Source organism: Excalfactoria chinensis, chromosome 5 (assembly GCF_039878825.1).
Source record: "Excalfactoria chinensis isolate bCotChi1 chromosome 5, bCotChi1.hap2, whole genome shotgun sequence".
NCBI lineage: Eukaryota > Metazoa > Chordata > Aves > Galliformes > Phasianidae > Excalfactoria > Excalfactoria chinensis.
This window is the reverse complement of record NC_092829.1, coordinates 30,651,043-30,678,378: the sequence shown is the minus strand read 5'-3', so window position 1 is coordinate 30,678,378 and position 27,336 is coordinate 30,651,043. Positions and strand designations below refer to the sequence as shown.

Here is a 27,336-nt window from a genome sequence, read left to right as displayed (position 1 = left end):
TTGCCTTTTTTTTCCTCTCTTTAATTTATTTATTTTTTTATTTCAGAAGTCTAATTCAGGCTGTGGATTTTTCTGCACAACCAGGTGCTAGGTGCCTGTACATCTCCTTCTGTATCTTGAGATGTGTGTGCCAGCAGAGTGGCTATTGCTATGTTGCCTCTTCTGAACTAGTAAATGTCAGGTGGCTTGGTGTGTTGTTACAGCTTTCCTGTGTGGGTGCACTTAGAAGATTGCCACGTAGTGAATACTTCATGTGAGGGCTCTTGTGTTTCTGTCCGGGAAAATGAGGACACAAATTCTGTCCTACCTGGCATATCTTACTTGGGAGTTCTCAGTACAGGCTGCTTGCTGCATATGTTCTGGATGGTTGCACACAAGGTAACGCTATTTGTATGGCTGAGAGTCCCAGTGCTTGTATATTCAGCAGGATTTCCAAGCTACTAGCAACTGCGTCAGAGCTACTGCATGACTGTGCTGCCCAGCATCTGGAAATTCCAGGCAAGTGGCCAAATCTTTCTCTTTTTTTTGGGTCTGGATTGAATTTCTGGGTGGAAAAAAAAGGGCTACGTCTGGGGAAAGCTGGACATCTGGCAGCTTTATTTCAGCTTATTGAGCTTCTCTGTGACAAAATGTGGGATAGAATGCAAGTATTTCTGGGTTTCTCGTTTTGAAACAGAAGCCATTTTTCCATTTCATAATTCTTTATGGTGTTTCTTTTCTGTTGTCAAGATTAGATTCAGATGAAGAGAAGACTTAAGTGGGGAGACTCATTATAGTGCCGTTGCAAGTGGAACTAATTTTGGTATATAAAATGTTGATAGATTTCAAAATCTTACATTTTTTGCAGTACTAAGTGCTCTGTTTGTTTGCTGGTGGTGTTTGGTTTGGTTTTTTTGTTGTTTCCTGTCACATTGGCACAGTTAATTACTGGTAATTTTAACCATGCAATTGGAGGGACTGCAAGTGTGTAACATAGCTTCAGGTAGCTTTAACATAACATTCAGCTGTTTTCCCCTCAGCTCCCTCAAGCACCAGGAGAACTTTGCAGGCTTCTCGTGAGGCCCTGGCAGTGGGACCAGCAGACTGAAGCTTAAGCACAAGGGCTGAGGTCCCAGACCAGGATTTTTTGTTGCTCTTGACTCTTTACCTGGAGATGTTCCCATTTTAAGTGTGGACTCTAAGAGTCCTTTGTGTTTTGAGGCTGGAAAAACTCAGCTCACTTGATTCTGTTGCTAGCTACTGTGTGACTGAAACAGCAGAACCCAAACTCGTATGTGGAGTACAGTCACTAATGAGAAAGCACACGATCTGTATCTCTCCAAGTATCTGTTACTACACAACCCGTTTATAGTTTTGCTTGTGATATATTTTCCATGGAGTCTGCACTGAGCCTCCTGTGTGTTGCGTCAGGCTGTGCTTAGTGCCTTTTTTTGATGATACACAAAAATGAGAACAGTAATGAGTGCCGAGATGAATGCTGTAGCTGGTGTAACGCGGTGTTTTGCCTCCCTGGAGTGCAGCTGCAGGATGGCAGGTCTTTGAGTTTGTATGTTGTCCTGGTGCAGGAGGAATGGTGGCCATGAGGTCAAGAAGTTCATAAGGTCTCTTTAAATCCCATCCACATCTGAACCCTCAGAGAACATGTATGTTCTTACACAGCCTTCCGTGCTCTGTGTTTAATGGGAGCAGGAGGCTGCTAGTTTAGGTATTCCCAAAGGAACTTTTCTTTCTTCACTGATACAGGATGTAGGAATGCAAGCTTTGCAATACTGCAGAGAGGGAGAACTTGCCCTATTAATATCTGCAGTGTATGAATTAAAATCTTTCTCATTCATAATTCCCATTGAACTTATGGTTGGTTTTTTTTTTTCATGTTGGATGCTTAGTCCTTATAAGTACAATAGTAGCCAGAGGGCTCAGGGACTGCCTTCTGCACAGCTGTTGTTGAGTCCTATCATATTTTTTTAGTACTGGAAGCATTACATGCTGCTTTTGTGTTTTTTCTCTGCTATAAATAGATATGTCACATTTGAAACAATACAGTAAGTAGGAAGATCCAATTAATTGGAATATCTGATGGCAAATTGGAACTACAAATATTCATCCGGCATAATGGAAAGCCGGTAACTTCATTAGTCATGTTTAATTTTAATTACTCCACGTCTTATCATTCCTCTAATATACCCATCAGACTGTCTGAGCCTTTGGCAGGTAAACTGTGGCAAAATATCTTTCAGAAGAAGAGTGCACGATATACAAATTCTAGTTATTTAGTGCATGCATCAGTAATTAAAATATAGGTTATTTGAAAGGCAGTAAGCTGTGTACAAGTATAAGAACGGGATTTTTCTTTTTCTGTAAAACTTCACTAGATGTCAGTGTGGAAAGTATCTTTTACTGTAGTGTGGGAAGCTGTTATAAAGGCAGTAATTCCTTTAGAGAACAGATCTTTAGGATGGCAGTTGTTAGAACGTGGTAGGTTTTTTCAGTATGCAATTTGTTTGCAGAGATGGAGGTTGGAGAGAACCAAAGCAATTGCATGAAGTTCACACTGAATTCTGGAAGTTGTTCCTGTTAACATACCCATTAAAAAAATGCCAACATCATTACAGTGTTTACAGACAGTCTTGAGGCTTTTGCATGAAAATGGCATTTGGAAACAAAACCAAAATCAATTGTTGAGGTTAAAACCCAGCAAAATATTTTTCTTTTCTTTTATACAGATAAACATTTGGACTCAGCAAAAGTCTTCAGCGTGTATTTTCTTGCTGGTGTAAGTGATGGATTGTTGCTTGGATCAGATAAGCTTAGTGGTCTTTTCTAACCTTAGTGATTCACTGATAAACAACGTAGTGGCAGGCTAACCAAAATGGCAGAAACTGCATTCAAAGCTGCAAATGTCAGATTATTTATTAACAGCTGAAGCGTGATAGGGAATTTTGGATGTTTGTTGAGGTATTGTAAAGTGCTCGTGGGTAAGTTAAGGTGTGATGAAACTCATATTAAATACGGTAACATCTTTTAGTAGATTTTATGACTTTTTTCATAAATTATAGCCACTTTGAGGAGAAAAGGAATTTTTTAAGTACGGCTTTTGTAACATTTCCTTTTTCTGGACTGATACCTTAAGGGCATTTAGTTTGTATCGCGTACTTCACACTGTTTAAGTGGCTGTAGCAGGACGACTATTGCATACTAAAGAGGCTTCACAAAGGCACCTTGAGAAACTCTTAATATTTCTGATACAGATATCTTGCTCTTCTTGCTGTTTTGCCTGTTAATGCTTTGTGGTGGCTGATTCAGCAAATTCTCCAAGCACGTTCTTCCAGGTTAAGTGTCCACATTTTGGCCCAGAGGCCGGAGCACGCTGCTGCTTTGCTTTTCACCCCTTCCTGTAGTGACAGATTAAAGCATTAAATCCTCTGTTAGTAAAAGCAGGCTGAGCCATTTCTGTCTTCCTTGCATAGTTTACTCTGAGGTCTTGAACGTGTTTTTCCAATTCACCTGGCAGCTCTTAGACTTTTGTTTCTTGTTCAGAAGAAACTAAAAAAGAGACTGGGGGAAGTTGCACCCGATTGTTGGCAAGTTCCTCCCTTTGAACTCTGGGGCTACAGGGGAGCCAGCCAGGGTATGGTGAAGCTTGGGAGTGCCACCCTTGAAAACCCATACCAGAAAGCTCTGTCCTGAAGAGGTGGTTGGGTCTGTGCACAGGGCTGATGCATCCTCATGTGCACAGCAAAATTTTCATTTTCTTGCAGGGACCTTTCAGAAACTTGAAGGGTTTTGCTGTTGTTTCCAGAGTTTTGTACCAGAAAGAGCAGTTTTTGTGCTGAATTTTACTGTGAAATGAAATTTGTGGTGGCATATTCAAAGCCAAGGTTTAAGGTGCTAATTTATGTTTTATATATCAAATAAATGTGCACCTGCAAATCAGGCATGATATGACGGCATACCATTCATTGATTAAATGCTTGAGTACTTTTTCTTTTCTCAGAAATCAGAGCTAGAAAGCTCTTGTTAGCTATGATGATTTTATATGAAGAAATCTAGATGTGCTTAAGTGCTTGCTGATGAAGGGGTTGGTTTGGTCTCCGTATTAGCTTTTAAGATAACAGCTTGCATTGCCCTTATGTTATTATATGAAAATGCGTGGTCCAGAGCTTGAGATTGTAGGCGTTTGGGTTTTTATTGTTCTTTTGGGTTTTTTTATTCCATCTGGAAGCAAATCGAAGATTTGGATTTTGAGAGACCACTGGCACATTGTGTACCAAAACTGTGGGAACTGTTTCTGTAATGAGATTTAATATTGCTCCTTTGGAAATGTCTGCATTGATTTCTGTCAGAGGCTGGATTAAATATTTTTTGTTGTTGTTTAACTGTCTGTGTTCTGTGCAGATCTTAGGAAAGAGTCAAAGGATGTGAGTTTGAGTTAGATTGGTTCTCAGTATCGCCTCCATACGCAGAGGTATTCCTGTCCAGGCTTGAGCAATAGCCTTACATACATGTTTTCTGTGTATTACAAACTTGGAATGATGTAGTTAAAGGCTGCTGGAATTGCAGTCTCATGTAATAGTATATTTTCCCTTGACCTTTGCTCTTGCTGATGCTCTGACCTTCTCTCTCTTACAGCCTTCAGCAGAATAATACATAGCTGTAGATTACAGACTCTGCCCTAGTCTTGAGATGTGTCATCTTGTATCCACAGATGCCCAGGCTGCTTCTAAGCCACAGGTTGGAATATTTGTGACACAGACTTCTGTAACAACTTACTGGGGTCTTTCCACAAGGAAAATGTAAGTTGTTCTGCTTAAGGCTGCTGTTTTTCCATCTAGAGGAGTAGACATAATCTGTGTATTTGAAGATGGTATTCTATGGGACAGCCTGAACTGGTGGTTTTTGCCTTATACTAGGTTTAAAAAATGGGTGTGGAGAACAAAATGCAGGATTTTGTGTAAGCAGTCAATTTTGTGGGCTGTTTGTGTTGTGGATGCTGTAGGAGAATAGTGGCCCATCTGTTTATGCTGGTGTGAGCAGATGGGGAAGGTAAAAAAGCATAATTCATGTTCGTTAAATCCTATCCATTGCCCTTCCCATTTCTAAAGTAAAAGCTGAAATCTTTCAGTGGGATATTATTTTGTGGAGAACTGGGTAAGAAAGAATACCCATGTTTTAGTAAAAATAACTAGTTTCAGGGCAGGCAAGTCTTCTGGAAATGTTTGCTAGAGGGAAAGTTTTCTGAGGCTGGTGTGCAAATATTTGGTCTGGCCCTGGACAGTGATGTATGGCTGACGTGAGAGGGGCCTGTTTAGGCACAGGGCTCTCCTCATGGCACGACTGTCCCCTGACAGCACTGCTGTGTAGCATGAGGGAGCCCACATTTTTAGAAAGATGTACTGTACTCACAGCTTGGCTTGCCCTAAAACCCCAGCCTACAAATAGTGAGAAGGTATGGGTAAATAGAGGATAACGATTGTGAAGGTGTGCTGTCTGAACTACACACCCGGGTGTGCATTTGTTGTGAGTGACAGGATGCTGCCTTGAAAATCAGAACGTGGATCAACTCATGCCTGTCTGAAGACTGAATGGAGAGGTGAAGCTGCTTGCCTGCTTTAATGCACTGACAGAGGGTAGTGGTGGTGTTCTTTGGGCTCCTTGGTGTCAGAGCCATCCTTTGGGTACCCTTGAGGTAAAATAAGCAATGTTTACAGCTTTCAGTCACAGTCTTTAATATTTGCTTCTAAACTGAAATGAACTGTGGTCACTGAGGACCACCACAGAGCTGTTAGCTAGAGAATTTTTAGTAGCAGTGCTCTTAGGTTTATAACCATGCCAGGAATGTTTGTGTCACAAATAAAATATACCCTTTACCCAAGGGAACACGGAGAGGGCTGGCAGCTTCTCACAGCATGCTGCAGAAGGCCCCAGTCTGGTAGGGGTCATGGGCTTGAGGTGTTCCTACCTGCCTTGAGAAGATGCTCCTGGTTTGCACCCAGAGCCAGGCTTGGAGGAACATACATCAGCCGGTTTGAACTGAAAGGCTGGAATGTCAGCCTTAATGTGAGGAGTGGGCCATCTTTTAAAAGGATTTTGGGGACTGGCTTACAGCTTCAAATAGCTGCTTACTTCGTGAGATAAGACAAAATTATAGTTTGATAACTTTGCTCTTAAAAATTTTTGCTGAGATTTGTCTGTGTACCCGCCCTTCTGTTTCCAAGTGATGTAATGCAAAATGAAGTTGTATAGAGCAAAATACTCTGAGAATGTTTCGCTCACGTTGCTATGAGCTCTACACAGAAATAGTATGGGGATAATCCACTTTGGGGAATGGTATCTTTAGTACTGATATCCAAGCCCTGCTGATGGCTTCTCATGAAAGCTGTCCAGATACTTCTGTTGTGCCTTTCAGTAGCTTTCCAGCAATAATTGAAAGTCATACCATAATTGAAAGAACAACATGCGTCTTTGAATTCCATTTTTAGTGACAGAGCTTGGATTTAAATGGATTTTAAAGGAGTTATCAGAGATGTGGCCTGACAGGCAGTAGGTTGGTGCAAGAGGACTTTGTCTTCTGCTTCTGCCTGCCTCCTAAATGATAGTGCAGAGGTTACTGCCAGTGCCAGGCTGTGAGGGCATTTGGGCTTTTCCCTTTCCCTTCAGCTTTATCAATGGGGATTTGTATTCACAGCATAGCTGATGATTCATTTTGGCACATGGCTGAATGCTTGTAGCTCTTTCAGCAGCACGTGTGTTGGCACAGCAGTCAACATGAAGCAAAATGTGTGTGCTTGAGCTTGGCTCTTGTGGAAGGTGTGTGATGTGTGGCACTTCTCTGGTTCTACGCACTCTGTGAGAGTTCCTGGTTATAATCTGGGATTGTGGCTCATGCTGATGGTTATTTTGCCTGTTCAGAATGACAATAGGAATGTTGTGTTTCCCTTTTTTTCTTACTGTATTGTCAGAAGGATTATGCAGCACGGTACAAATGCTGGGAAAGCAGAGCTTTGGAGCACACTTTCCCTCAACTACCCTGTCAGTTCTAAAAATTATTTGTGACCTTCTGTTTAGATTTGGCAACTACAAAGTGGGGCTTCACAGCCAAGGCTTTAGAGCACGTGTGACTCCACTTCTGTGCAGTCAAGTGTGTTTCATTTATACATCGTAGGTAAGTAAGTAGGGAATATGAAAGGTGAAGATAAGAGGAAATACATCTTTGCTCCCTGGTATTTTTGTGCATCTTCAAGCAAAATACCATGTTGTGCAGGTTGGACTTAAGTCTTCTGTCGACTTGTCAAGCAAATATTAAGTGCTTGCCGAGATGTGTGCATGGTTTGCCCTCGAGATAGGGTTTAACTGCTATTTTTTTTTTCGGTAAATTAATTTACTGATTAAAATTTGTGCATCTAAAGAAGCAGTTTCTCTTTGATTCTTGTTTATGAAATAGTGGTGTGTTTTTTTTCTGAGAAATTTAAACTGTCCTCTTTCATTTTTGCATTTTTGTCAGTATTACAAAGGCAATGTGGAACACTTACAAGTTCTGGGATGTCTCTGCTTTAGCCAGCTTTCTTCCTTCTTAGAGGAAAGCATAAATATGGAAGGAAGTATGAGGACAGAAGGACCTTCACTGCTCGTTTCTTTTTACCTTGTAGGAGTTAAGTTATGGCTGCAGCTAATTAAATAAAGATGGTGCTCCAACCGTGTTATCTCAGGTGTCTTCTTATTAACTGAAGGGAGAACTTAGGAGGAAATGAAACTCCCTCTTTCTTGCTTTTTCACCTGCTGGAGCATTTATTTCCTCTTGTCCATATGTGTGCTGTGAGAACACTAAGCGTAACAAATGGTGTTTGCATTTAGTTCTTAACACACTGAGGTCTGCGGTTGCTCTCATCTCGGCAAACACAAGCTCCATGGTGTGCCTGGCCGCCCAGCAAGGTCCCGCTTCTGCGCCTGTGATGGATGGGTTCGCTGCTCTAATGAGGCATGGCTGTTGTTGGAGGTCACAGTCGCAGGCAGAGTGAGAGGCAATCTGTCTGCAGTGAAGGGCAGTTCTGTGCAGGCCTTGAATAGCAAGGCACAGACATAGCATCTCATTTTTTATTTGGTGTAGGAGGCCAATATAGGGCGGAATCCGAAGGTGGAAGCCAGATAAGTTCTCTAACTTGTATTCCCTCCTTCTTTTCTAGACTGCTTTTAGATTCAAAGCTGACAGCGGTAAGGATAACTGGGCACTTTTCAGTCACATCAAGAAGCAGCAAATTAAGAATAACAACTTACGCTCATTGAACTGTTCATAGTTGGATGAGTGAACCGTAGCTGTAGAAATAAATACATTTCTAGTCCCCTCACACGTCTGTTTGTTTAACAGCATTTGTATTTAAGATCTAAAAATGAGAATGATTTGTCGTGGTAGATTTGATATTTTAATTGATTACCCTAAAGGCTGTGTTTGAGTACTGCACATTTGGTTGATTTCTGTTGAGGAGAAAGAAGATAAAACACTCTAAGGATGAAAATGTTTCTGCTCTTAGGCCTTTTAAGAAAGGCTTAGCAAGGAGAGGGATGAGCACAGCTCCCCCTGAGCTCAACTGCATGAAGTTTATCCACTGTTGTTCACTCATTTCTGTTTTGGGTGTTCATTCTTTGACTAACTGTAGGTTGGCAGTGATTGCCAACATTGTTGTTAGAGAATCAAAACTAGGAAAGAGGAGAGTATTCACCAGAAAGCTGGAAATTTGACTCATGTAGGCTTTGTAAAGCAGAGTGTGTTATATGCCTGTTCACTGAACAGCCATAAAGGAGTAAAATATGTAATGTGATAGCAGTTTTTTCTTCGTTGGTTTTTAAGGCTTTGTTTCCTTGAAAACTGTCAATCTAAACAGTTTCAGGTGGAAGTATCTAATGTCATGCATGTGTGGGTCTAATTACAGATGTGCTTCTGGTTTTGATATGAAAGTTTATTGGCTTGTCTCTTCTCAGCCCAGTTCTTGCACTATATTCATCATACTGATATCTGAACAGACAGCACATATTTAGAGGAGAGGAGGGATTACAGGTACCAATACTTAGTTTATTTGAGGTTTAAATCTGTTTTAAAAATAAATCTTACAAGCAAACTTTGTGTGTGTGTATATATCTGTGTGTGTATATATATATATTTGTTTTACAGGTTGATCCTGCTTTGAAGGAAAAATTGAAGCAGAACAATGTGACATTGGAGTCTGAATATAAGGTAAAATAAATCTGTTGCTTGGGGTTCATAACCTTGGCTACCCTTTATTACCCTAGCTGTTGGTGGGGTGGGTCTGTCCCTATCTAAAATTAGATCAGCCATCTGCCTTTGACTCACTGATGTCCAATAAAAACAAGGTTTTATGTAAAGGAAGATTTTTGAACATGCAGTGCTTCTTTCTGAACACAGCTTTACTTTGATGTCCAGGTGCCGAGTACAGTGCTGCAAATGAATTTCAGTATGTCTGTGGTTTACCTGGTCAATAAAAGTAGAGCTGATGCTGGGCTTAGGTGCCATGTGTGTATGTCAACACTTCTGCTGCATAAGTTTTGATGATCTTTAGCCTGAGCAATGTACTGATGTGCTGCCTCTTACCATTTCTTGCTTCTTAAACTTCTGTATAGCTTTCAAACAACTGTGATTACTTTTTCACTATTTCAGCAAATTTTATAGAGAGGTATTTCCTTCTGTCCTCCACGATATGTTTTCTTCAAACATTACTGAGCTCCAAAATGTCTGTTTTGGCCAATTTAATATTTAGAGTTTTATAAATCTTCAGGCCTGAAGAAAGCCTTGCTAGGAGAACTGGAAAAAGGCTCCTTGTATCCAGAAGCAAAGCATGAAGCTGTTTCAGATGATTTTTAATGTTGTAAAATTGCATGGATCAGATGTCCAGTTATCACTTTGTCACTGTGGTCTTTCCAGTGAATATAGCATTCAACATTCCTGTCACAAGCCCTTCAAAAGCCTGATTGCACCCATAGCTCTCACACTTACGTGTCCGAATGGTGGCACGTGGTCTTGCTAATAAAACCTTTCTATTCCATTACTCTTCTATGAAAGAGCGCTCAAGCTTTTGCACTTTTACGTATGTAATTTTGCAGAACATCTGCCTGCCTGCCATTGGTGACAGTGTTCTACTATTACTGAAAATAATTTGGGGCCAGCCCTGTTCTATAATAAACTGTGTTCTGTGGTGTGGGAAATAAAAAGTTTTGATCTTTAAATACATGTGGAAAACTTAAGTGGAAACTCAAAACATAGATATCCACTCCATTCTGAATGCCTCTGCAATTACTCTGTATCTCATTTCCATAGAATATATGTTTGTCCATTCTGATTCGTTTTTATGGAAGAGCCACAAGCAGTAAAAAAGAACCGCATCTCTCTATTTAACTTGCTGCCTAACCACAAAATCAACTGATCTGTATTCAGATATGCTTAGATATCTTTCCAGCAAGATAAGTAAATAGTTGAAGGATAATATTTAAATGGCCATAATTGCATCAGCTTTATGGAGAAATCAATGGTAATAGGATGTGGCTGGCATAACAATGTATTACAAGCCTACTCAGGTAATGAGGCTCCTTCCTGATGGACAGAAGTGACAGTAGCAATCTTATTTTTTCTTAATCTAAACCACTGAGAGTTCTCATGCTGAAACTTTTCCAAAGCAGTGCCTGTGTTCCAGGGAGGGCAGACCAGTACAGGAACACAAATGGATGTGAATTTCCACATAATTAGAAGAGATCCGGATCATTGTTTTGGACTCTGGTCTCAACGCGTACTTTACTGTGAGCACTGACTTGCAAGCAAGAGGTTTACTCATTCCTTGCTTCAATGAAGCTGGTGGAACCACCAGCAGTTTGGCAGTCAAGCGTGTACTTCACGGCCTCTCTGTCAGTATTTGACAGTTTTAATCAATACTTACTGCCTCTCTATTCTGATGGATAAAATCTAACCAATCACCAAGTTACCACTGACATTTAGGAGAGTAGTTTTCTGCAGACCCCATGTGGTCCAGCTCTTAGGAACATCTCACCCTATATATAGGTCACACTGGTGGATTGCAGTGGTGGCTGTTACTAAATATGGCGTGAGAAGAGATCAAGGGCAATTAAAAAAAAAAGAGTTGCAGTTTTAATACATGAAGCCTTATTTTATGATATTCTTAGCATTATTCATCATGTCTGCAGCTGTTACTGTTACAATCATCTCTTTTGAGTTATGATTGCTTGATGCATGCAAATGTTCATCACTTATCCCCTCCCCCTGACTTTTAAAGTTATCTTCTTGTCCTTACAAAAGTCTACATGTCATACTGGATTCTTTTAGAATGTAATAATTCCTGCTTAAGGGTGTACCATTATTGGATTCTCACAAAAGACAACAACAGTGCTCTTGTTTCATGCCTGTTGAAGTGTGCACTTTTTCTGCAGTGTGGTGGTGATGAGAAAAGATGTAATCACAGATATAATCAACTTACAGCAAGGAAACTAACGAAGATGTTTTTATCTTCTTGTTTACTAAGTGCTATCCTCTCAAACGAAACAAAGTTTACCTTTTTTCATATAGGAGTGTTTCTGGAAAGTGTACTGATTTGAGTGAGATTGAATTTGCATCTGGATTACATCCTGCATTTCTTATATGTCAGATCTGTTAGTAATGCCATTTGTTATGAGGTTGTGCCAGAGGAACAAGCCTACCTTTGCGTGTGTTCGCTGTTGTTTAGGCATTCCTCTCACACACTCGTATGTCCCCATCCAGCCAATTAGTCCTTGCTGCTCCCTTTTGCCTAATAAATCACGGCTCTGTCCACTAGTGACACTGGTACTAATGGAAATGTAGTTCTGCTGCTGAGCTGTGCCTTGTAGAACACACTGTAAAAAATGTCAAGTTCTTGACCTGTGACAAAAGTCTGGAGTATTGTATTTGAAAGTGCATAAAATGCTGCTTGCAAGAGAGGGGTAAAGAAGCAATTATTGTGATGAGCTTTTTGTGGGTATCTAACAATCAGAATATGTTCCTTGTCATTGTTTAAATGTAATGCTGAAATTGCATTCCTTATTTTGGCATTTTATTTCCATACTTTTGTGAAAATATTGATGTAGTACACACACACTGTATGGGAGATTGGTAATCACAGCCTGAACCTCTGATTAATCAGCTGAGGCAAGTATGGGGTCAACTGTGGGAGCACAGGTGAGAGTGATGTAGCTGTGCTCCCGGGAGGGGTGGAGCTCGACTCCATCCCCTCTGAGACCTCATTTAAGGGCTGACTCCCACTGAAGCAGTATCTCTTGGAGATCGCTCACCAGTGAGGACTGCCCCAGCTTCTTCAGCCAAGGCACCACCATTGGTGAGTTTTCCTTTATTTATATTTACTTATACCTTCTGTACATTTGTTACCATCTGTATATTAATAACCAATACACACACACGCACACACAATCCTGCTTCAGTTCATCACATCAGACCCTGAAATAAAGAATTGTTGTTTAGGGTTTTTCAAGCAACAAAACCAACAACCAACCTTAAAAGGAACGTATTAATAACCTACAATATTATAATTTTATGATGGAAAAATCAGTTGAGCTTAAATCAGAGATGTTTTTAACCAGGGGGTACTGTAGTATGGTTAAATAATGTAAAATTATTGCTATGAAAATAGTAAATGAGAAAGTAGAGAAGATTGATAAAAGGACATCACAGAGTTTTCTTTTAAGTAAGTTGACAAGTTGACATATCTAGGCAATATTGAGTACTTTTTTCAGTGATCTGGAAAGAACTGTAAAATCATTACTGATGTACAAGTGACACCGAAGTATTGAAGTAGTCAAAGTGTGGCCAGGCAGGTGCTGGGACCTCTTTAGCATTACTTGGTAAGCTGGGCCCATCAGATGAGTGAAGTGCTCATTAAAATAGCCACACTTATCTGCTAAAAAATTGGAAATGCAGGTCGGAGTGAACTGTGAAATGCAGCGACTCTGGAAAAGATTTAGGAGTCAGTGAATGAATAATTCAGATTGATCTTCTACGGTGGTACTGTGGCATAAAGAGCTAATTCAGACTTTATAAATATAAACTGGAATGGCAGATAGTAGGAAGAGATGACTTTTACTTCTAAGTGTGTTATTGATGAGGCTCATACTCAAGCACCGTATCTGCTTCTGATGTCCACGTTTTGAACGGGACTTTAATAATCAAATAGGTTGCAGAAAAGGCTGCATATGTGCACTCAAAAGAAACTTTAAAGATTTGAATGCCTTTAAAGGTACCCAAAGGAATGCTAGTTGTATATAAATACCTTCATTAGAAGAAAATGCTAGCTATTGACTAGTTCTCTGCTGAAACAAGGTTATTAGAAGCAAGGGCCATTATTAACTGATAGGAACATCGTTTAAACATAACAGCAAAAAAAGGGTCTGTCTTACAGAAGATTAAACTGCAAAATTTTAAAGTTTTCCTTTAACTGGTTGTGAGCTGTTGGACTTGACACAGGACGAGTGAGTACCGTGCTGTGTGGTAGTCAGAGAACACCGCTCTCCTGACTTAATGTGTCTGAATATTTCGCAGATCAAATAAAGGTCAGCATGAGCTCTGAACGGACATCTAACTGTCTAGGGAATTATAGCAGTGGAATTATAATCGCAGTGCTAAAATGTTTATCCAGGACAGTTAAAAAATCAAAATCAGATGTATGGTGAGGTGGTTTGGGAATATAACCAGAGTGTTTTCTCTCTTAAGAGTATTCAGGAGATACGTTAGAGATACGGATGGGAGGACTGTACTGGAAAATAATTCCCCCATAGCAGAGGCTGAAATCTGCAAGCATCTTGTTTGTTCCATTATTGATACCAGAGGATTACTGACTTTGTTGTTATTGTTTCAGAATTAACGGATTGGCCTGTTTGATCGATTTACTTCAGTGTCTGGGAGCTAAATGCTCACAGTGGCTGTGCATCTTCAGCTGTTTGAGAGATGTTAAAAATAGTGGGGAAGAAAATCCACACTGGTTTATGACACCAAGTGAGATGAGATGTTGTTCCTTCCCCACTTAACCCCTTCCCATTTTTTCTTTGTCAGAGTGTTGTTAAGCAAAACTGCTCTGGACAACCACAGGTTCTGCCCATCTTCCAGGTTGTGTATTGGATAAGCACTGGATGAAGCTGTTTGCATTTCAGTTACTCAAACATCAAATGAAACAGAGACTCTTTATTTCACTATAAGCCCTCATCACTTCTGGTTTTGTAGAGAAGGACAAAGTGGTGTTAGCTTGCCGTAGAGACTGCCACAGACAAGACAACTCTGTGTGTTTTCTGTCACCAGAAGTTTATAAATAAATAAATAGGAGTAGGGAAAGTGGCATCCACGCAGCACGACTGAATTTGTTCACTTATGGTCCTGGGGGTCGCTGCTGTCTTCTACCAGGCAGCACTGGGAGCATTCTTCTGTGGAGCTGACTGTGTAGAAATGTAAAGCACATCTGTCATTACTGGGCCCCTGGTGGAGAACTGCTAGATCTTTGGTATAAAATAGCTCTAAAGTAGCTTTCAATATAGTGTATGGGAATTTAGCCATGCAGTTGAGGCTTTATACGTTGCTTGCATTTACTGCCTCTGAAGTGAGTACAGCAAAGCAGAAGTTTATGGAATGGACGAAAAAAGAAAAGGAAAAGCAAAACTAACATGAAGTGGCCAATGAAAAGCCTCATTGCCAGGTCAATGCGATAAGAGCTTCCTTAGAAACTATTTGGAATATTCTGTGACTGCCAGATGATGCCCATATAGGCACCCCCAGCTGTTTGAAATACTTCAGAAGATTGCTGTGCAGTTCTCACGTGGCCTTTGCTTGCTTCTCAAGTTATTGTTGACCATCTTTATTCAGTGCTCAAACTGCACAGTACAAATGTACCATGCACTGCAAGTTACTGCCAGAGTGGAATGCTGTGTGTCTTAAAAGATGTATTGCTCAAGCAGGAGAATGAGCTGATGCTGGAGATTGATCATGGATACTGGACAGGTTTTAATGAAATAAAAAAGGTTTTAATAATTGAGTAGTCACATTCCCTGTTTAACCTCTGATGTCGTGATATGTCTGCTTAGAGCTGAGTTTTGCCCAAGAAGAAGCCATTCATTTTATATATATATATATATATATTTACCATAGAGTAAGTTAGAATGCTGAAGGGAATGCTGTTAATGTTTTGATCCATGACGCTCCATCCTGTTCATGACATCTTCCCAGCAGGTCACTGGGTGGGCAGCATTCCCTGTGCTATCTTATAGCTCAAACAGGAAAATGGAGGAACCCGCTCCAAGCAAAGTAATACCCCAGACTTTACCTCCTAAAACTTCCTCTTTATTCTTGGGAAAGTTCAGATAGGTGCCTCAGTCCTTCTCAGGTACAACATTTTGAAGTTCAGCTAGAATGAATGGTATGAGTATTTCAAGTTACTTGTTTGCTATGCCACCAGCAGTATTGCTGGAAAGTATCTTTACTGACCTTGGCAGTACAGTGAGGGACCAGCACCCATATCAGTGCCCTCATCAAACATTTGCCAGTAACACAAGTCAAAAGTTGCCATTGATGTCATTAGAAAAACTGTTTTTGGCTGGAAGGATTGAAGTTGCTTTGCAAACAGCTGGCCAAAGCCCTAGTTTTCCAAAGAGAAAAGCATTCTGCTTCAGCATATAAACTGACAAGCGAGTTCTGGAGGAGAGATGTGTTGAAAATCAGCAGGAAGGTATAGAAAGGAAAGGAAGTTGTAAAGAACAGCAACTCTGTGTGTTGCCTGAGCTGGCAGAGGCCAGGATAGGGACGGTGCTGTGTGTGACATGGGTTTAACTCAGCAGCTTGGAGAGCTACACTAGTTAATGTAGTTGGCTGCTGATTTGAAAGAGTGTGGTTACTTTGAGGTAGTCATGTGAAGGCTTGGATTGAAGTTTAATTTGACATTATTGTTGTAAAACTCCTCTAGTTATTTCTTTTCTTACATCCACACACTTCAGTTTGTTTCACAGTGTTACCTGATCATTTCTTCTTCTGGTAGTCTCTTAGCCTTTTCCCTCTGATACTCATTACAGCTTTTTTTCTCTCACATAAGAAGCCTGTAAAAGCCTATTTTTCAGATCTCTTCAGAGGGAAAAACACCAGTTGTGACTTGCAAGTCCAGTGTATTTTGATCCTGGTACAATACTTTTTGGTTTAGATGTTCAAGAGTATACTTTTTTAATAATCATTAGACAGATATATTTTACCAAACTTTAGATGCACACAGAAAAAACAGCTCACACTTGAAAGTATATTTTAGTTTAATAAGATACTTGAAAGAAACCTTCTCTATGTTGTCACCCTATAAATTCAGCTGGCATTTGTGGGCTCCAGAAAGGGACAGGCTGTGGAAATCCATCTGCTCTTCCTCCTAGCCACAGACCTGGAAGGTTCAGGTGTGGTTTGTTGCTCCTACTGCACTCTTGCACTGCAAAAGATCTTGTGTCTCCTTCAGCCAAGCTCAGCTTTCAATGGCTGAAAAAGAGCTTGCACACATCCCAAGTGTCTGTTCTTCTTTTAGAGGGTACTGCTGCAGAAACCGGGATGGACGTTTGCAGAGTTCATTATGATGCACAGTTGGCAAGATCAGACACTTAACATCCAGAAATTTCTCACTGCTGTTAATTTGGCTAAGTCTCCCAAAGTGTGAGTTCATAAAATAAACCTCCGTGAGCAGCTTTTTACTTCCAAGTGCATGTTAACCGTAGCTTAATAAAACTTCCATATACCAGGGAAGTGGAAGCCATTCTAAATGTACTTCATGGGTTAATTGACTGTGGAATTTGATGAATTTTGGACGTTTGATCTTGCAGGTGTAATATTGCACCTGTGCTGTTCTTTATATGTTGAGTGTTTCAGAGTTTCATTTTTGATGAAGGAAAAAACGATAAAGCAAATGACCTGTGCAGCTTGAGCACTCTTGACTTTATCCATAGTGCTCTGTAAATTCTTTGAACCCCAAAGGCCATCCTGGGTGCTGTGTGGGTGTGATGCATAAATAGCAATTTATTTTGTGAGATTTAGTGTGAATTCCAAGATATTCACATTAAGAGTGAAGGAGGAAGTCATGGCAAAGTTGTATATATATATACATATAGTTCTAACCAACTACCTTAATTGTTTATTTTATTAATTTGTATCACTGTAGCATCTTCATACAAGATTATGAGGACACTCTGCGAGTGTTAATTAAACTTGATGATACCTCTGAGACGAAAACAAGCACTTCTCATTCTTCAAATTGGGGGCAAAAAAAGGAACAGACAATTTGGGATTGCAAGTCTGTGGTACAAATCCTTTACAATATTGTCAACTAAAGGTATTTCTGTTTGCTGTCAGTCCTATGATTCTTTCTGCCATGCCAGTTGGAGTGTCTGCATAGTCTTATGCTTAAATAGAGTTAATTTGTAAACAGTATGTCCCAATGTAGTTCAGTTTTTCTGATTTGGGGCACAGCCACACAGTGCTGAATTGCCAAATTAAGGGGAAAATAACCTGTGGGGGAAGAGCATCATAACCAAGCTCATGATAAGTTCATTGGTTGTGCTGTAGCTGAATGGCATTGAGTCCTACTGAAGGTAGCAAAAAGATCTCTGTTGGTTTCATCTGTGTGGATTTTGCCAGTCTTCAGCAAAGCTGAAAAGAGAACCAAACCTGCCGAGACCTAAATGGAAAAACTCCACATTTCTTGCCTTACTGAACAAAAACATTCTGGCCATAGCATTCAATTTCCTAATGTGCTTATGTATTAATAATATAAAAACTAAACATTTTCTAGTTGGAAAAAAAGAGAGGTAGTTCTTTTTAATGTGAGGGATGCTAATCAGGGATAGACAATTAAATCACAAATAATTAAATATAAAATTTTCTCACATCCTAAGCAAAGTGAGTGAAACCGAGATTTTATTACAAAAATGAGATGTCAGAGACGTGGCTCTGGGAAAGTGCTGTGGAAAAAAATGATAATAAGGCCAGAGCAATGTCATGGTAAAGTTGAGGCTTTCAGTCCCTCACAGGACAGGAAATATAGTGTTATCCTTAATTCTGCACCTCTGCATCCCTGTGTCAGAATGGAGTTCCTCAATCTATCCTTCATGGACCTCAAGCTGTTTTGACAGTCTAGCAAGAATGGCCAGGTTTAATGCATTTCTTTCATTGCTTCTCTCAGCCATAGAATGTTCTTCCCTAGCTAAGCTTTTATCTGCAAATGGGGTTGCTTACTATCATAATGGGAAATAATTGTCTCTTTGAATTAGAGTCATTTCCTTCTATGGCACTCGTCAGAGAATTTATTGCAACGCGCTATGCAATAAACAGGACTTTCACATGTAGGAAGCAGACTACAGCCAAACATTTATTGCAAGTGGCAACTCTGAATTAAGTCCATCACTGCAGCAAGGCTCTAAGTGCATTTTGGCTAATTTGGGTTTGTTGTGGCATGACAATGATCCTTCAGGAGTAGAACTCCAACTCTTTGGAAAAAACTTATTTTGCTGCAAGGTTGACAGAGGATTATGGCTTTTGCTTATTAACCAAGCAGACAGATATTTGAACCAGCAGTTCAGAAATGAAGGCTTCTTTCTGTCCTCGGTGGTGCACTGGTGCCAGGAAGGCTGTTTAACTAAAGTTCTAAAAGTCAGCTGTGTGGCAAAGAGTTGAACGTTCTTTTTTGTTCACCATGCCTGCCTACATTACTGCATTTTTTCTTGGATTTACAGCTTCTGTCAGTCCTGTACTTTTAAGAGGCAGTTTAGCTGATTTAGGAAGTGAATCAGTAGATTTAATGGACTACACTGATCTTACTTTAAACAGCTAATTTTCATTATCCCTGGGGCTATTTGAGATGAGCAGAGAAAACGGGGCTGGTCTGATCTGATTACATTTCATTGTAGTTTCCAATGATTGACTATTTAGGTACATTTGACTGGGAGAAAAAGCTTTTCACTTTTAAAACTGCCAGACTGTATGAATTTAGTAAAAGCTGGAAGTGGTTTACCGTCTTTATGGTGAAATGAGGTGGGCACAGTACAGGTGACTAAAAAGAAAAGGACTGAAATTAATAAAAAATAAAACAAATCCAACCAGGTTCACTTCACGTGGAAGAAACACCACCGTTGTGCCTGAATTCTCACAGCACGGCATGGCTTGGGCAGTCTGAAGAAGCTTTGTATCATGTGCTGCACCTAATCAGAAGAGGGAAAGAAGTGAACTTCTTCTGAACAGGCAACTTCTTTCCCTTCTTTGATGTAAACAGAAAGAAATTAAAGAAGAAAAATGTTTATTTCTGCATTCAATAGACTCTTTAATTCTTTGTGTTTTAATTGACAAAAAAAAAAGAATTCTACATAGATCTCATTTGTTCTGTAGTTTGAGGCAATTGAGTTTACTGCAGAGAGCTGTGATAGCTTTGTTCTGTCAGTACATCATGTTGTGTTTTCCAGGTACTTCTCTTTCCATTGGAAGAGTTTTATAAAACTCTTTGAAAAGCCATTTTGAAGTTTAATACAAACTTTTGGTAAGGTTCTCCAGTATGCATCTCTCTCCTGATAGACTTATATAGTGTATCTTTGGGTACTACAAACTTTGTGGTATATATTTAAAATGCCGTTTCTTGTTCAGATTTGGTGAACTGAGCACCCTTGGGAATAGTTTAGAACTTCACAGCTGTGTGGTACCTCTGTGCTTAATAAAATCAGCATGCCTTCCATCTGCTAGAGCACAAGGTTATTTTTAGTCTAGTTTCCTTGAAACTTCTACTTGAATCAGGTGTTAAAGTCAGAATTTGCAGTGGATAGCTGCTGATGCATCGGATGATGCCTACCTTCCTTCAGCACTCTCCTTCTCCTAGGTCAGCTCAGATCCCTTCCATCTGAAATCAAAAGCAGCTAGCTGTAAGATGTGTAAGGTTGTGAGTGAGGGCCACGCATGCACAGTAACACAGTTTGATAGAGCAAGCTCTCATCTACAGAGCATTGGGTGAGGTTGGGCTCTGGGTCTGCACCTGCTAGGTGCTTCTGCATCTTGCAGTGGGACTGTGGAGGTGAAGTTTGACTTTGACAGCAGCAGCTTCTTCAACAGCAGCACTTGATGGGTGAAGCTCCTCTTCCTCCTTTTTGCTCTCCTCTTAGGCTCGATAAAGACTGTGGTGAGTGCCTCATCTGAGTGGGGATAATAGGAGTAGGTAAGGAGATCATTTAAAATCCAACTAGTTTTTACTTGGCCAGTAAGCACATCCTATGTATGACTTTGTGAGAGGCCTGTCTCTGTTGAGTACCATATAAAGCTGGGCAGCAGAAGGTGTTGTGCATTTCTCTCCAGTTTCCATTTAAAACTGCATGGAATTGAGGGAGTTGCACTGTTACTGTCTCTCATTTTGCTGGATGATTCCTCTTTTCCAGCAAGGTTTGTATCTGTGCTGACAGAATACTTCAGGTGACTACTAAAAGCAATGCAGCTACACTAACGCTTATCACTCCCAACTCAGCACTAGGCAGACCTGCACATGAAGAACTGATCTGGAAAACAAGGTGAGCAAAGAAAGAATGAATACAAAAATGCCTTCAGTCACATTCAGATGCTGTAGGTTTTCCTGTTCTGCCTTTCCTTATCTGTTGATAAGCAGTAGCGGTAATGCCCACCTTAATAATTTAGGTAGCTATATGAATACTTCCAAATTATTTCTCTTTGTTGTTGAACAACTTTTGGAGGGTTGGTGGCATTTCATCACCTCAATGGTGATGCTGTGTCTTGTGCAAATAGAAAATAATTCAGATGAATGCATATTTTAAATCATAATGCTTACAAGGTGACACTTCTGTTTGATGTTTATCTGCAGAAATTGGAAAAATCTGACTTGAATAACTGGGAGAACATCAGAGGACCCCAGCTGGGGGAAGACTCCAGGACGGTTCAGAAACAGCGGCGGGAGGCTGCCCGTCTCAAGGCAGAGTGATTGAGCAAGTCTGCATTGCTGTCTAAAGAACCAAGTCTCAGGCTGGACTACCTTATCTTCTAATCCAGCATCAGAAACAGATTTGGGACAAAGGAATTGCCCTGAGCCATTCATGCCACTGTGTATATAACCAAATGTGAGATCAAACCAAAAAGCACTATGTCGTATGAAGTTCTTTGTTTGCATATGTTTGCACAGATATCCACAGGCTGTATATGAGAGTTCTCAATTAAAAAAGCTGATTTTGGGAATATCACAGTTTTCATTTTTCACTGTTTTTTGACAACTGAAGTTCAAAAGTGAGTTGCTTCGGCAGGAGTTCACATTTCAAGAGTCATTTCTCAGTGCCACAGTGAAAACAACAGTGCTGTCATCTTGATGTGTGTGACCAGATAAGTGCAGCTTTGGTGAGCCACTTGACTTCAAGGGGTGACTTCAAGCTCTTAAGCTTAGAAGGGACTCCACAGGCATATGAACTGTTCAGAAACAGTGAGCTTGTTTTTTGCTAAATAATATTATTGTGTTTCATTTTCAGGAACTTGTCTGCACAGGAGCATGTGCAATGTCAGCTTGTAATTGGTCAAGTAGCGTTTATTTAGCTATGGGCTGATTTTGTTATTAGTTTAACTGTCACTGTATGCAGGCAGAATCTTTGTGTTGGAGCTTCTCAGCTTAAGTTACCATGACCTGTGCAGTTTTCATGTGAGCAAGCATTGCAGCAGCATCTTCCTGAAGCACTGTGTAGTGGTAAAGCGCATCTTACGTGTATGATTACATGTGTATTTGTGCACATGCACAAAAATGCTTACCTTTTGATGAATTATTCTGAAATGTCTTTTTGTCTTCGCTACTTATTTGCTATTAGAGGAGGACATGCTTCCTCAGAGGAATGGAGCACTAGAGCACAGATTAACAGTAGATTCTGGATTCAGAGTATTCAGTGATGCCTATAGGTAAAAACCTTGGGGACTCACAAATGTGTGGTTTTTCTCTCCGCTGGGGATTTGTCAAATGCAACCGAATGTCCTTTTGGACGCTTTATTTAGGGGTAGCTTCCTTGTGCTCATGTAAATCTTCCCTCAACGTGTAGTTTTTAGTCTCTTGTGGTAAGGTCCAGTCTTTCTCTCAGGAAGAGGAATCTACCTTGTTTTTTGAAGAATTTGAGAAGCAAGTCATCAAGTGGTAAGTAAAATGTCTTACCCATGTTTTCTTCAGGCTTTCTCCTGACAGAGTTGTGAAGACCATCAGAATGCATTATCTTATCTGGAATAAGGCCACAGCTGTGTGTTTGTGTGTTTCCCTGTGCAGAAACATACATACCTTTATTTCTAAGTAAATAACCATGAGAGGACCAAGAGGAGCAGTACAAGACAAGGCAAATGTATATGCTATGAGGAAATTATTATAAAAACCTAGAATATGGGGACATTAAGCTTTGCTACAACTGGAGAAGAAGGAACATTTCATTGTTTCTACATTCTTTTTTACCTAAAAGTTAATATGATGTTCTCAGGCAAGTAAGATATAAAATAGGACAAATACTGAGCAACTCAAACTATCTAGCTTGCTAAGCATCTCTTCAGCTCCTAAATTCAAATTCTGGTGCAGCTCCACTGGCAGCAGCAAGATTGATTGCTCAGAGTGCAGTAAGTGCAGTGACAGCCTTCCCTGAGCTAGAGCTCCTACTAACTCCTACTTAGCAGCTGCTAAGGTACTAGCTGGGCCACTGGAATTGCTTCTTTACATTGTGTGGTATAGGCCCATCTTATGTGGATTCTTCAGATTCATTATTTCTTTTCCAGAGGAAGTGTCTTCCTTTCGCAGCATTGACTGAAGTTGCCTTTATTTTGCAGACAGTGAGGAATCAGTAGCTCCCAGTCTTGCAACACTGGCTCACATTATGGATGAATACTACCCCTGAAATAATAGCTTTCTAGGGACAGCACATAGGAAAAGTTACCTCTTCCTTCATGGGAAGAAGAAAAGATATTTCTCTTTCACAAAGCCCTTATGTGTATCACGTTCCTTCATGGCTAAATCACACACTGAAAATAACCCATGTGTTTTCAGGAAATTGATACAAGGGGTATTTGGGGATCAGTAATCTTACTTTAACATTTTGGGGATGTGGTTGCAATTAATTCTGTGGAGAACACTTTTCAAGTTGTGGTTTAGGGCCTGGTTTTGGCTTTTGATTTTATTTCATGGGTTGCGATGTTCCCCTACTTCACTTTCACAGGTGCTGTACTTCTTATAGTTTCCAAGGGCATATTTGTAATATCAGACCGGGAGAGCTTTAGCAGAAGGTTAGAGTGGGTGGCCCCTAGAGGCCCTTTCCAAGCCCCTGTGAATCTGTGAGCTCAGTGTAGCACCTGTGAGTATCCAACTGGATGGTTCCCAGCTGTTAGCACTGTTTCAGCAGTGGGGACAGCAGTGAAAAGGACAAGCTGCATTCTGGGTGGCTGTGCACAGCTGTGGTACCACAAAATGAAGAGCTTCTCAATCAGCTCGTTGGCTAATGGTGGTGACTGTGTTGAAAAACAGTGTTTTGTAGCTGAGAATTTGCTCTATTAAATAGCGTTATTGTGCTCTTTGTTATAGTATGCATGGAAACAAATAGGCATTACTTTTGGAGTGACCTAATGAGAGATGAGTGGAGGAGTTTTTAAACCAGTGTACATATTGCAGAAACTTCTTAAGAATGTCTTAGATACACCCCATCAGCAGGTGGGGAGCAAGGCTGAGAAACAGAGGGTTGGAAACACTGATTGGTGTTGGCAGCAACATGTGCACAGCGCTCTGCACTCAGACTGGGAGAAACCCATTTCTGCACAGAGAAGCTGCAGCCTGGAGTGATTTAAAGGTGAGTGTTCAGTGGAAGTTTTTGCTCAACTGCGTGTACAAGTTTATAAGTGAAACTGAAAGTGGTATGTTTCACCTTATGAGGTACATACATAGATTCTCGTAATTCTCAATGATCTTGGATTTGCTTTAAGTTGCTGTGTTTGAATTTCCAGCACAAGCCCAGGACAAGTTGCATGTTGATTTCCAGTGTTTTCCATGGGCTTTTCTTTCTGTACGAAAGAGGAAAACATAAGTATTATCCTTCAATTCAAGCAATGTTTCTTATGTGCTCTGGAGAAAAATAAGAAGGAAAGAAAGGGTTGGTCTAGAGTCTTAGAGAAAGCAGAAGAACCATTTTGACCTGAAGATGAGCACGTAATTTTCCATCAACTTTTGTTTTTGGAAAGGCTGTTTTTTCTCAGTGTTTTCAGTGGAAAGTTTCTTTTCATCGTTCATTGGAGAAAGGTTCTCAGTAAATGTCCCCTGTATTTTAGCCTAACTGGCTACAAATTTGTATTCAATTGCTCACATTGCTCAATGTTGGGCCTTCTTTTCCTATGAGGACTTGCGGCCAGATACATCCAAATTTTGGACATAGAAACAAGAACTCCATACAGATGCTTTTCTTAAACTCTTCCATACCCCAGGAGAACCAAAGCAGTCTTTCCTACCACTGGAATCAGACTGACTGTATTTTCTTGCTGAACATGTGCAGTTAAAGTCCTCCTTAGCACAGACAGGTAATTAAAGTTTCATCCTCACCAACTCCGTCCTGCTTGGGAGGTGCGCTAAAATTAAATTCAACTGAAGGAGCAGCTGTTAGTGCTTCAGTAAGGCCGCGTAAAATACAGTTATACATTGCAAATGTGAAGAGTAGAATGTGTTGTGGTCACAGGTCATTTGAGGGGAAAAAATAAACAAACTAGCAATAAGGCAGCACTGTGTATTACCTGTCTCTGTTGGAGGAATTTATGTGCTTTCACCCAGCATACTTGGGGTTGGGCTTGAGGTGCTTTACTTGATGGACAAATAGCTGTACTTAATTTAACATTTAGCCATCTTTCAAGGTGGCAGATGAAATCCTTGGCGTCGATACGGGCTCTACTGTGCGTGTTCTGTATCAAATCTGTTCCGTTGTCAGCCTTGGGGAGGCCCACTGGCTCCCAGGAGTCTTGCTTAATCCCAGGAATAATCAGGGAGAAACCCATCAGTCTGTCCTCTAAATGCATTCTCTTCTTTTCCTCCCTTCTCCCAGTGTTCTTTCCAAAAAGTAACAGCTCAGGCTCTGCGCTGCTTATTTCTAATGGAGCTGATCGCAAAATGTCCTCTGCTTTTTTTAGTGTTCGCTGTCTATTGAGAGTTGAAGAATGGTGGTTTCTAAATTAATTTGAAGATGTCCTGTAAAATGGAAGCTCTGAAACACAGCCCCATTATTATATCCCCTTAAGTATGGCACCCTGCATACGCTGGGTCTCTTTTTATCTTTAGATACACAATGCTGTGCTCTCTATTTTATGTACAAAGGAAATTAAATGTATTTTTTTTTTCTTTAAAAGATGAGATCTTCATCCATCACCAGCTGTCAGCTCCTAATAATGTTGCCCAAAGAAGTGTTATCTGTGATTTAGTGGCTTTAGTGGACTATCTTTTGTTGAATAGAGGACGACAGAATAAAATTTCAGCTTAATATAGCTCTTTTCATACTCCCTCTGAATAACAGAGGAAAGGAGGAGAGAAAGAGCAAAGAATCTTGGCTTTCCAGCTCAAGTTTCTTCTGTTTTACAGTACATAGGGCATTTTAGAAAAGAAATGGGAAGAATACAGAAAGGAACTAAGAGAAAATAATTAAAAAGGTGGAAAGAAGAAAAGCTGAGGGACAAAAATAGTAGTAGAAAACAGAGTGTTCTTTCTTGACTGGTCCCTCTGGGTAGAGGAAAAGGGAAAATCATTTCTGCCTTGGGGAAAAACTTCAGGACTTAAAAACGCTCTTGTCTCAAGTCAGATTGAAAAGCCAAGTATTGTATTTTGAAAGGTGGTGGCTTTAGGAATGGTTTTGAGTGAACGGTGATGTTTTATTTTGCTTTTTGTGTTTTCCCATTCTTGATTTTCTTGAGGAGCTTAACTTCGGAAATGAAAAGCCACTCGTCTTAAAAACATGGCTTTCTGTTCAAAAGAACATCAACACAGAATGTTTCAGCAGCTTCCAAAACTTTTCACAAATAAAAATATATTCTCAGAAAGAGCGATTTAACAACATAGATCCCTCTCAATGAACGAGTTACTAAATGTCAATCAGCCAGATCAGTGACGTTCTATGATACGTTTTTTAACCAACTGTTGCTGTCAGTTCCTCAGTTAATTGGTGAATCTTGTGTCTTTCGTGCTCAGTGTGTGTGCAGCTGCACGCCTCGTGGCAGTGCACAGGAGTGTTACCCCCACCCTGCATGTGGCAAACTGCATGCTTGCAGTTGGCAGGGGATTTGGGTAAGAAGACCTTTTCTGTACTTTCTCCAATGTTCTGCTCTCCTGGGTGGTGACACTGCGACTTTTACATCAGCTGAGATTTTGTGTCTGAAAACGAGTCTTTCTGCTCCCCTCCTCTCACTAAAACTGCAACCTTATTTCTGTTCATTTTGTCTTAAATGATGTCATTTCATGTTAAATATTTCAAACAGAATTCTCATATGCTGTAATACAATAAGAAGAAACCCAACATTTTTCATAGCTTCAAAAGGGTACTACCCATGTGTAAAAATAAATAAATAAATAAATAAATAAAAAATAGGTGTAGGTTTTCCATCGTTTTAAGTTACTTGTTGGAGGGGAACTGTTAGGTCAGGGCTTGAGCTGGTGATTGAGCACCTGGTGAAGGGGTGTGGCTGGCCTGGGGAGCACAGGCACGTTGCTTGCACCTGTGCTCTGCACATGAGCAGGAGTGGACCCAGGTGGGAGCTGCCCTGGGCTCATATAAGGGCCAGCTACTGAAGGGAGAGCATCTCTTGTACCTGGGCTGCTTCCTGATGAGTGCTGCACTGCTAGAGAGCCCCTTCACCAGTTGGGTGAGTTCCAATCTCCTTTTTGTTATGTCTGTTGGCCTACCTGCAAGTACTTGGTATTGCCAAGAACCTGTTGGAAATGGTTCTGCTTCTTCATAAGCAGAACACCTGTCCAGCAATGAAGTGGTTTTTAAGTATAGAGTGACTCCAGTCCTACTCACATTCATATATTTGAAGTGACTATAGTCTTTTCAGTCTGGGGGACCAAGTCTTACTGCTTTTTGGCTATCCACCCCACTACAAGTGCTTATTACCATGCAAACATGTTGGTACAAAGGTCTGAGATTGCACACTTCTCATCAAGTCCTTTTTGTTGGTGTGCTCCCTGTGAAGTACAAATATGCTTATTGGTTGTGCTGTAATAATAACGAAGTCATGAACTCTGGGCCCTGTGAATGGGGCTACAAGCTCTGAATGAAGTTTGA

At 40.4% G+C, this 27,336-nt stretch overlaps 1 protein-coding gene across 1 annotated transcript in view; it reads left to right on the top strand.

Annotated features, from left to right (window-relative positions):
* COX16 (cytochrome c oxidase assembly factor COX16) overlaps positions 1-26,605 on the top strand; it is a 40,907-nt gene extending 14,302 nt beyond the window's left edge. Inside the window, exons 3-4 of the mRNA XM_072337317.1 lie at positions 9,164-9,226; positions 20,895-26,605. Of these exons, the coding sequence (XP_072193418.1) occupies positions 9,164-9,226; positions 20,895-21,011 (180 nt within the window). The 3' untranslated portion in view covers positions 21,012-26,605. The remainder of the gene's footprint in view (positions 1-9,163; positions 9,227-20,894) is intronic.
* Positions 26,606-27,336: the final 731 nt, after the last annotated feature.